Source organism: Meleagris gallopavo, chromosome Z (genome assembly GCF_000146605.3).
Source record: "Meleagris gallopavo isolate NT-WF06-2002-E0010 breed Aviagen turkey brand Nicholas breeding stock chromosome Z, Turkey_5.1, whole genome shotgun sequence".
Taxonomy (NCBI): Eukaryota; Metazoa; Chordata; class Aves; order Galliformes; family Phasianidae; genus Meleagris; species Meleagris gallopavo.
In genome coordinates, this window is record NC_015041.2 from 33,413,925 (window position 1) to 33,425,528 (window position 11,604).

Below are 11,604 nucleotides of genomic sequence, written 5' to 3' on the forward strand. Positions count from 1 at the left end.
ACAATTTTGCAAAGTGTAATAGTTTTGTGATACCATTTTAAGCTAGCAACATCTAGAATATTCAAATTATGTCAAGTATGAGCATACACTAAGTATGTCATCGTAAAACAGAACTTGTGCACTGAACATGACCAACCAGAACACTTATTTTAAAAACTAATAAAGACAACATGAAAATATGAAGAAAACCTTTTTCCACAGCCCTGCAAAATCAATATTTGATTAAAAAATGAAAAATCAATATTTAATTAAAAAATGAAGCAGTTTTCATCCCCTGAGCAAAAGCGAACTCTGCACTGAAGCCCAGTTATTAAGGACATGTTACACATGCATCACTAAATTTAGATAACAGAGGACACATCTATCCAACAGAACACACAGAAACACTTGTAAACTGCAGGCAGTCCACCAGCTTATAGAAAATGCACTCTTCACTGGTAGATTAAAAAAAAAAATCTGTAACAGTGCCTTAGAAATAATAATTTTTACCTTCACTGTGTTATTTAATCAGTAAAAACAAAACAAAACAAAAAAACCCTGCAGTACTGCTGCTGTTGCATGAGCAGCAGTATACTGAGAACATTAACTGTTATTTATATATCTATTATGTATGGAGATGATCAGATACGTGCAATCAGCAAAGAAAACACATCGGTAAAAAAAACTGTAACTAGAGGGGCATCATTTTCTTAAAACAAAACGTTTCTAAATCTGCCAACAAATGTTTTGTGGTAACTACTTCAGCATTCTCATGTGCTCACAATTGATTTGTACTATACTAAGAATATTTTCTGGAATGAAATTTTCAAAAAAAGCAAGGAAAAAAAAAATCTGAGTAGATCAGAAAGAGATTTTTTTCTGAACTGTAAGAGAGGACACACATCTCAGTATTTTTTTCCAGCACAAATTATATACAGATGTCCCAAAAATTTCAGAAGGAACTATTAATTTAGTATAAAAGACTAATTCCCATGTCCACAGTTCCACTTGAAAAATCTTCGTTTTTACCTCATCCCCCCCTCAAAACAAAAAAAATCAAAAAACAAACAAAAAACAAGCAAAGAAACTACTGCAGACCTTCACATTTCCCTCTTTCTGACAAAAGCACATTAGATAAAGTTTATATCTTCAATTAAAACTGTGAAACACTTCATTTCTTTCCAAGTAAGGGCAGAACATTTACTATACAACGGTCTGTCTGAAAAGCTTGTGCTGCAAAAGATGGTGAGGTCAAATCTTACTTTTGCCCACTGATTTAGAAATAAAAAACTACTTTCATCCTAAGGCACATGGACATGCAATAAGCAGAGTTAAGCAGCCTTTACCAAGTGTCAAGATTTATCTACAGAGATATTTTTTCATGACACCAAGGATTAGCCAATCTTTATTTAGTGTGAACTCTATTTCCACTTAAAAGCTTTTCTTAAAGCACTCTGTTGTCATTTGGGTGCAAAATTTTGTATTAGTTTACCTGAACTTTTGGATGCCTTCCAAAAGCAGGGACACAGGTTATGCTTTTTACAGTCTTTGTTCTTAATAAAAACCAAAAGGGAGTCTATTCATCACCTATGATCACTTCTGTCATCTGTTATAGACTAAACTCATCTAAATGCAACCAAAAGAAACCAGCAGTAAGAGCCTTAAACATAAAAGAAAAAGCAGAATCAAGCAGGAGACGTGAAGCCACTGGAGTTTAACTACTCCAGAACAAGTGCATTTTCAGATTACAACTTCCCAATAATACATTTTAATTTTATGCCTTACTTCTAATAGTCACAAGTGAACGTTGTTAGGCCTTGATGCATTTTCTAAATATAATACTATTAAACTTCAAGCATGGTGGAAAAAAGTCATAATTTAAAAGAATAAAGTTTTTGACATGCATTAAAATCAGCAGGTATCTCTGCAGACAAAAGACTTTAGCCACTTTTAGAATAGGCCCACTGTAGAAGTAGACTTGGTACTCAAGACAGTACCTTATACTGCTAAAAATAAACTAAGGTCAGCTAGGGGCAGAAAGCAAATTGAATCTGTGAGCACACACCATCAAAATCCTTGTAATTTTATCAAATGAAAACCAGAAATGAATTAAAACCAAAGTCAAAGATTAGCTTGCAAAATTTTTGAACTTCTTTTTTTCTTTTCACTTGTACTTAACTGCTATGTTCTGTTCAGTCTGATCATTGCTTTTTTTTCCAAGGCCGAGAAGGTAAACATAAATTTCCAAAGGCTCACTAGGAACAGACATCTAATACTAAAACCAAAATTCTCAAAATTCCATAAAATTTTCCTAACAGATAACCCAAGACAAGATCAGATCTGACTGAAAGGAATCAGCTGAAATGACTGGAATTCAGTTAGTGTAGCAGTTATCAGTATTCTTTTCCCTGCAAATAACAAAACCTGTACCTGGTAACTCCCAGAAACAAAGTGATATCCAATTTGACTGTGTAAGATCTAATACAGTTAGGAGGACCAATATATGCATGCCTTTTTGCTAAATATATTTTCTATAAATAGAAAACAATGTTTAAAGATCCCATATTTAAGGAAGGTGAAAAACACACCACAAGTTTGAACCAATATGACCGCTGAATGATGTTTCCCAAAATGGGAAATTAATACTTTTATGCTACTTCGTATTGTTTCAGAAATTCCAAAGACCTAAGAAACAGAAAGGTTATATAGTTAGGGAGAAGGAGAAGGTGACGACTTTTTAGTAGCTGCAAGGTATTACATTAGCTCAACTGTAAGATACAACTTCAGTGTCAGATGACAGTCATTTGAGAATAATGTAAAAAAAGACTAAATATTTCTAGCAACTTCTTATTTTCATTACATTTACCACTACTGTTTTAGCCAGACGTGCAACAGCCATAAAGAAAGAGCATCTTCACCCCTTTTACTCCGAAAGATAAGCCAAAGCAAATTTAAGACCACCACACTCCACTGTGGACAATCACTGTTGCTAATCAGGGCTCAAAAATGTCAGAATGCTACAAATTACAAGTCAATAATTCATGTGTTTTAACCAAAGGCAGATAACTGATTTTTCAATCTGAAGTTAACTGGGAATCAGTCTCTGAACTTGGTACAAAATCACCATGAAAACAACAAAAACCAAATCTCATACATCCAATCTTTCCACCCTAATCTTTACAAGAACAGTTAGTTATACTTGGTGCCTTCTTCCCTCTCTAAAAAGTTCTTCATGAAATCAGCAATTCCATTATGTGTGAAAGAAAACCAAATACAAAAATTTCATTTTAAAGGCAGCCTATACAGTGAAATCTGTTACATTCAAATTTATAACCTTAGTGCAACTGAAGAACTATAAACTATAACATTTTAGATGTTACCTCGTGACAAATTTGCTTAAGAAGTGGATCAGTGTATTATTCTCCATTTAAAAACTGTGCCTAAGATTTCAGTATGGAATCTAACAGTTATCACCACTATCAAATATCATGCATGTAATTAATTAGTCCATATTTGATGACTTGTGAAATAGGCGTGTACCTTTTTTTCCAGAAAATGATGTAAAATAAAAACAGTAGCACTTACTCCAGGTTACATAGGGAATCTGCGATAGAATCTAGGCATTTTAAGTTTCATTGTTTAAAACCCATGCTTCCTGCTGTATTCTTAATGACTTAATGCATAAAACTCAGATATAAGCTTCTCCCAATTATCCCAATCGTTATTTGCATCAAAACATTCTAACAAATGGTTATCTGTGTGCTGCGTTATGACTTACAAATCTGTTTTATTTATTCAATTTTTTTTATTAATAACTTCGCCTCCCCTGTACCTGTAGGTTTTGATCAGGAAGTAAAACATAAGCTATGTACCTGTTGAGTACAAAGTTAGAAGAAAAGAGCATAAAGAGGCTCCATTCATTTCCTTGGCAAGCATAACCGAGCATAGCTATTTCCCACGCCAATCTACCTAGCCCAGCACCAGGTACCAGGATATTAACTTTGGAGAAATCCCTGCAACAGAACAAAAATAATAGTTAAATGTTTATCTGATACCTCTTAACAAAGCTTACAGAGGTCCAGCCAAACAATCTTTTTCCCATATACTTGGATGTTACAGATATTTCCCATACGACTTTACTTTTTAAAGGCAAATGGAGCCAGTTCAGGTCAGATCATTTAACCAGATAGTCAAAATAATTCATAGAGAATGATCAGCAAGAACATAAGAAACTCTTATTGAGAATACAGTGCAAACTACAAAACATTTCTTCTGAAAACTTCTACAGTTAACAAAATAATTTCTTAAGTGAATTTCAGAAAGAAAGAATATGATTATATTTCACCATTTTTTAATGATGACTACTGATAATTTCTACATTTTCTAAAAATCTTCTTGCTTACACTGCATGGAAAATTAAACAAGCATTTTGGGATCAGAAACACAAAGCAAATCAAACTTCCATGAGCAAATGAGCAATTCAGACTGTGAAAACTTTACAGCAGTTACCCTTTCACAAACGGTGGGTGTTAAATGTGACTATTCAGTGACATAGGATTCCCTAAACCAAAGTACAGCACAGGTCTCTACCTTTTCACTTGCCAAAACTAGACATCAGCACAAGAACATAAGAATACGACCAGCACTGTGTAGCTACTGAGAAATTTGCAACTTCTCTCATATTCCAAGACGAGCAACTAAGAAATAGAACTGTTCTTTCAGGCAACAAGGCAAGATACATATATATTTACACATTTTAACTGCTATACTTCATCACAATGCAACCGAACCTTCACTGAAAGAAAAACACTCCCACACAAAACAGAATAGGTACATCATTAAAAAAAAAAATAGTTTTCCTGTTTCCAGCCCTCTACAAGACTTTGTAATTTCATATATCAAGAATGTTAGTCCATCCTCTCATTGCATGTCACCTTCAACAAGTCATATATACAATCAAATTAAGAAAGCCACGCTAAGCATTTTCAAGTATACAATGAAGGAAAGCAAAATACAAAACCTTTGACTTCTTAAAAATTCAGACTGCCAGAACAGATTCAATAGAGGCACTAAGCTGCTGCATAATCATGAAGCTGAGCCTGGGAGATATGTAAATTCTAAAAAGCAGTGCATCTCTAGAAAGTTATTACTCAAACAACTGAAAAAAGTATTATCTCGTCTAACGGCCACACAAACTGACAGAGCAGTTTTAACTGTGCCATTTGAATTGTAGGTTAATCATGTTAACTACTGAAACCTCCCATCTAGAAAATCAAAGTCATTTTCATTCATTTATACCTACAGCTATTTTGAAATAACAGGATGTCACGACTTTGTAATTACTTAAGAACAGCTTCCCTTGCCTCTTCTACAGGGAAAAACAGAAGTAAGCTAGCCAGGAACTCCTCCTTAAAAAACAGGGAGATGAATTCAAGGATAAGCTACATGCTCAAGACAAAACTTTTGAAAATAGAAACTCAAATTAAAGATTATTCAGTTAGAAGATTCTCATTCCTGATGGTTATTTCTAGTGGTGTATCTGTTCACTATTGCTTGAGATGTACTTCTACCTTAAGTCTTCAGTTCCCTACAGTTCACCATTATCTATAAAATATTTAGATCACGTGGACACTTTCACAGCAAAAGAGAGGAATGAAACAAAAAAGGCATTTTTCTTAAAAATAAGCTAATTACAAGGAGTTAGTTATAAAGGTTTAATTTCAGTTTACAGTTTGCATCTGTATTCACCCTAGAACAAGATAAAGCCCCCAACAGACAAATCACCTGTCTTTAAATTGCTTGGAATTGGCTTCTACTTTTTTTTTTTTTTTAAATTAAAGCACAATAACACTATTGGATAGAACAAATTTTGACTTACAAAACACTGCTTATCAACAAAGTTAACAGTATTAAATATGCATTCATCAGCAACGAGCAGAAGCGTGCATGCCACACTTGTGAATATCTGCATGGCCATTCAGAATGTGACTCATCTGTCATGACACTATCGCTGCTGTTGAAACACACCACCTACCACCTCACTGTGCTTATATCCAGTTTAGTCTCCATAAACATCCAGCAAGTGTCAGTGCATGTCAGTGGGTGCCATTTTTTATGCATGGAGGAATGCAATGACACGTCTGTTTTATATGCACTTCTGTGTTAGATGCTGTTTTGTCTGACTTCCCCTCTGCTGCCATCTGTCACACAGATGTCCTAACAGAATCTTGAAAATAATTTGCTGAACTAAATGATATATTTAAATTTTCAGTTAAAGCTGGTTCAAAAGGCCAAATTAATGAGCAGAAGCTTATATATACCAAGTCTTATAGTTCTTTACCATGGAATAACATTAACTAATTTGAAGGTTAATCATTTCCTTGTTCCTTTTGAACAAGAAATTCAATCTTCGTGTCCCTAACGGTAACAGTCAAAAAGAACACATTAAATAAAAGGAGTATACTCAGATTTTCAACTTTAAGCTTCTCCTTAAAAAAAAAACTTTAACAACCTTACTCCATCAATAAATAAAATAAATGTTTTACTGTTTTCTCTTACAGAAAACAATGATCATGGCTCTTTTCAGGTCCAAGAAATTCAGACAGCTTCATCAAAAGGAGAACAATTATGTAAGCTGAATCAAATTACAAAATTCAGTTATCAACACAGGAAGCCTACTGTTTCTTCAGGAAGATCTTTAACATAACTTCACTTCAAACTGCTTTGTTGATCCTACTAACATTTTCTGTGCTAAGTGGAAACAAGGAATTATTCCTTAAGAGGAGCAATATGCACAAAAAAACCTTACTTTTTTGAAGTTTTACATGACCGTCTTGTCAGAAGACTGAAATATGAGATAACTGGCTCATACAAAACACTTGTTGAAATTTACAGCTAATTTCAACCACTGTTTGCATCTCTTCGGCATCCCAGAACAGCAAGCATAAAGAATACTTCATTACTTCCTTTCCTGTTCTTCATATATCAGCAGAACTTGAGAGGGTCACTCTTGCAAATAACAGCCACAATACAACACCAGCATGCATGGAACAAAATATACTTGGGTTGTTTTTAAAAAGTGTATTCCTTTTTCAGATGATTTCAGTGCAAGTACTCAATACAAGTGACCTTAACAGAAACTGAATGTACAATTCTGTTGAAGTTACTAAAAAATAAAGTATGGATTGTACTGACAACACTTGTACTTCTTTATCTTTTTCAATGCAAAACACATTGATGCAAAGCTGCCTTCCTTACCAAGCACCAACAATGCACTTTTTCCTCTAGTAACTGAATCTAACCTCAGGACGCTTCAGCACACTCCATTGTAAAAAGGAACTGCAAGTGCAAAGAAATGCAGAGCTGCACTTTGAGGTTCCATCTACAGGTTCTCTTCCTACATGAACACTCACAGCCAGTCTTCTCAGAAGCAAATATATAATGCATCCAACCTAAACACAACAGTAAGTATAATTTCATCATGGTCAGTTCAGGCTCTACCCATCTCTTTAAACTGAAATTGCTCTCCACCGAAACTTTAAAAAAATGAGCTAGACTTTCCAGCCAACCCGCACTGCCGTGAAAGTTACCTTTTGCCAATGTTGAGATTACAAGCCATGTAACGTAGGAAAAAATAGCTAATTTTGCTACCCTACTTCTTGTCTCAAAGAATATAACAGCTTAGGACAGCCTGAGGTCACTGGGAAATGGACAATTAATTGTTTACCTGAGTACTACCACCGCTCCACCAAAATTCACCAAAAGTCACCAAAATTAAACTTTTAAAATAGATATGTACATAATAAAATTTCTTAAATCCAATATACTTCAAACTCAACCTTGCAGTAGACATGCTTCATCTATACAGTGACATTTCAATATTCCTGCACTCTAAAAAAACTCTGGGATTCAGAGTTATCACAACAAAGACAGAAGCACTGTCACACTAGTTATGTCCAACAACCACTATCACCACCACAATTCCTACTTCTTTGACAAAAAGCATTCAACTTCAGATTTATTGTTAGTAATGTGGTTTCCTAGTATCAACTTGACTGTTTATGTTTATGTCAAGTAGGTACAAGATAAAACTTTCTACCTGCAGTCCCTAAGACTTGATAAAACAGCGACCTCTACTGCTTTTTACCTGCAGCATACACACTCTGAGAAACTGACTTGCAAAGCTAACATACAGAAAAAAAAGTGACCTGCGATTTTGAAGATTAGAGTAATTACTTTCAGAACTGTGACTATGCCTATAGAGATGCTCTAAATGTACATAAGGTAACTTCTTATATTTAATTCATAAGTAAAACACTATTAACACCAAAGGCATATTACAGGAAGTTCACACTCATATAAACTATGTGCAGTGGTTCATCTACATTGAGATAAATTAGCCCAAAGCAAAAGAAAAACCAAGCAATCTGCCTGAAATTGCCATTTTACCATACAAGATTCTGCTCCACGTTCTGCTGTCACTAAGTGAAAACTGAAAAACGGCCAGTGAAAAGTATTCACAAATTGAAATAAGTACATTATTGGCAATCACTCAGAAAGAGGATAATCCACTGTAACAGCCATCTATAATAATGCTAAGTTCTGGCCAGTCAGATTTATGAATACTGAGTTCACAGTTTTTCCAAATAAGAGGATGAAGCGTAAACTGAAACATACTTTCTACTGTGTCTACATGGCATAATCATTAACTGTGTATTTCCTATAACAGTAACTTCTTCTAGGATTCCAACAGCCTAAAAGAATTGACCTATGCTAACTACTATTTTTGTGTTTTTTTAACAAGCCAATGCAGTAACAAAGCTACCCAGACATGTGAAGCAATTTTTAGTAATACAGGCTGTATGGGGCTGCTGAATCATGGCCTGAACCTCTAATTGATCACCTGAGGCGAGCAATGAGTCAGCCATGGGAGCACAGGTGAAGGTAATTCACCTGTGGTGCTGGAAAAGGTGGAGCCTGGCTCCACCTCTCCTAGACCCATTTAAGAGCTGACTGCCAGTAGAGAAGGATTTCTTCTGGAGATCTGCTCCACTGGAGTATATTATGCAAGCCCAGGATAGGATGAGTGTCCTTTTTTTTCCTACTCCAGTATAATAATTGCATCAGCCAAACTCCTAGATATACTATATCATCTGTATATTCATTGATTGTACACAGGCCTTGTAACATCTGTCTGAAACTAACATTAAAATTAAATATTTGTAATAAAATTGTAGTGGGGGTTACAAGACTACTTCCTTTCTCCTTCCAATATTAAGGGAAATATTAATGCCTGAAGCTGTCACAAGGTTTTTTTTGTTTTGTTTTTTTTTATCTGCAGCATACACACTCCAAAAACCTATTAACTTGTGAACACTAACTCATTGAGCACACCTGAAAGAATTTAAATGGTCTCCCCAGGCCTATTATTTCAAAAGTTAGAAGAAATCATGTTGTATCAACTTGAAGAAAAAAAATCCTGGCTTACTATTCAAGAAGTTTGAGATTATGTTTTTTTTCCAATACGTTCTATTAAAACTCTTGAATTAATTCCATATCCACATCAATTTCAATACTTTTAAATCTAAGCTTTCCATTAATCCATAAAAAACTTTGCTAGATTTGTGCAACAGTATGTGCCCACACAAGAGGTAAGACTTAAAACACCATTACCATCTTTCTTTTGGAAAGTTCTTTACAATTTCACTAATTATTGGCTGGTAGCAGGAATCTCGCTCAGGTTTCCCCTCTTCACTCCAGTCTCTGACAAATTGCTTCAAAGTAGATTTTAATTTATCCATGTCAAACGTTGAAGCGGGTGTAATCTTCCCTCCTCCCTAATTAAAGTTAGGATAAAAATATTAATGAAAAAATGCACAGGTATTTTCAGTCTTCAGTAGCAAAATGTAAGTCATAAACAGACAAATAACATGCCATAATGCCTACTGAGAGTTTCAGCCAGCATATGACTTTGGTGGTCTCAGTTCAGCATCTAGGAGCCCAGGTTCCATGTCCCAAAAGCACTATGCAGTATGACAAAACAGAGCTCAACTTTTAGTCCTTATGCAAGAAAGGACCAGGGTTTTACTAGTGCAGAGAGTGAACTGTTTACCCTGAGAAGATGACCCCTTTATGTACTAATGAGGCAGTGTTGAGAAGCTCACACTAGCACTGCCTATTACTATACCTCAGCTGCAAATATCAAAAACGACTTCAGTTTTCATCTCTGCCACACTTTTAATCTTGAATGCAATTTTTTTTTAATAGAGATGTCACAGCAAAAAAGCAGATCAACAGTGAAAAAGCTTTGCAGATGGTAACAGTCAGAATATTTGGCCAAGCTAAAACTGTAACTGATTCAGGATGCCACAAAAAAAAAGAAATAAAATCCTACAGAAAGACAGACAATGCTATTTGAGCTGTATATAGTTAACTGAAATATTAACTTTAAACTACCACTCTGGAGCCAAGCAGTTTTTTTAATTGTTTTGTTTTTAAAAATAAGTAATTACTGTTATTTGCCAGATTCACAATTAGCTTTCATTAAAGACTAACATTGTTTAATTGTCAGCTCTACAAGATGTGAAAGATGAAAATGAGAAAACACAAGCAAACAAGAAATCGTAGAGGAGAAAAAGAGAGCAAAAGAAAAGTAAGCCAGACACCTAAAGGAAATAAACACATATAGAAAAATCCTAAGGCGTATGAAATTTGATTCTGGAGGATGAAAAAGTCAGTTTAAACATACATCTTCTCCATATTCTTTGTTTTCAAACATATGAACGCAGTCATTCACAATGGTCTGCAGTATTTCTTGATTATGATCAATGCACTTCCGAATCTTGTCAAGGTGAGGAAGGAATTGAGGAAGAAGACTCTGTTGATTAGCTGGAAGGGATTTAAACTGCCTCTCTGTTCTGTTCACACGTTCATGCATGTTCATTCTAGAAAGGAAGAAGTTTAACATCTTTAGATACTTAGCAGCAACAACTGCAGTACATACAAGCAATTCCCTCTAGGCTACACCACTCAGAATTATTAATGTCTTTAACTTAAAAAATACTCTTCAGATGTTGTAAACGCTTACCAGAAAAAAAAAAAAGGACCTTTTAGGTAAAATTGTTAGTTATTTAGCACTTCCACAAACTTGAATAAGCAACCAGCATATGAACTCATCAAAAATAGCCAGACTGCTTCCCAAAGCCAATTTACATTGAATGAAGCAACCAAATGCTGTAGTAACTTTTGGCATAAAAAGGATATGGAGTAAGAAGAGAGATCCTTAAAATCAATTGCCTCTGAAGGAACCATAACAGTAAAGGCAGCTAGAAAACAATGGAGTTCAGGCACTCCAACTGAGATACGAAACTACTTCATTTCAATAGCATGTTTAATCAAGTATGAATACTGCACATTTGATAATGTAATTGACCAATCTAATCATAACTCCTCCCTTTACCAAAAATAAAGTTCCACAAGAAAGGTTATCTGACTGCCAAGAGACAAAGGGTTGTTGTTGCTGGTTTTTTTTTTTAGTTCTTTCCTTTTCCTCACATGAACAGTTCCATCACCTTTTGACAAAGCCTGTCAGAACACTGACTTGACTTGCTAACTCTGAACAGAGCC

At 34.9% G+C, this 11,604-nt stretch overlaps 1 protein-coding gene across 1 annotated transcript; it reads right to left on the reverse strand.

Annotated features, from left to right (window-relative positions):
- Positions 1 to 3,520: 3,520 nt before the first annotated feature.
- On the reverse strand, positions 3,521 to 10,944 carry LOC104915081 (carnosine N-methyltransferase). Its single transcript, XM_010725748.3, has 3 exons — positions 10,727 to 10,944; positions 9,652 to 9,815; positions 3,521 to 3,992 (listed from the first exon to the last, which is right to left on the reverse strand). The coding sequence occupies exons 1-3, from the start codon at positions 10,919 to 10,921 to the stop codon at positions 3,788 to 3,790; spliced, it is 564 nt and encodes a 187-aa protein (XP_010724050.3). The 5' UTR covers positions 10,922 to 10,944; the 3' UTR covers positions 3,521 to 3,787.
- Between the last annotated feature and the right edge of the window lie 660 nt (positions 10,945 to 11,604).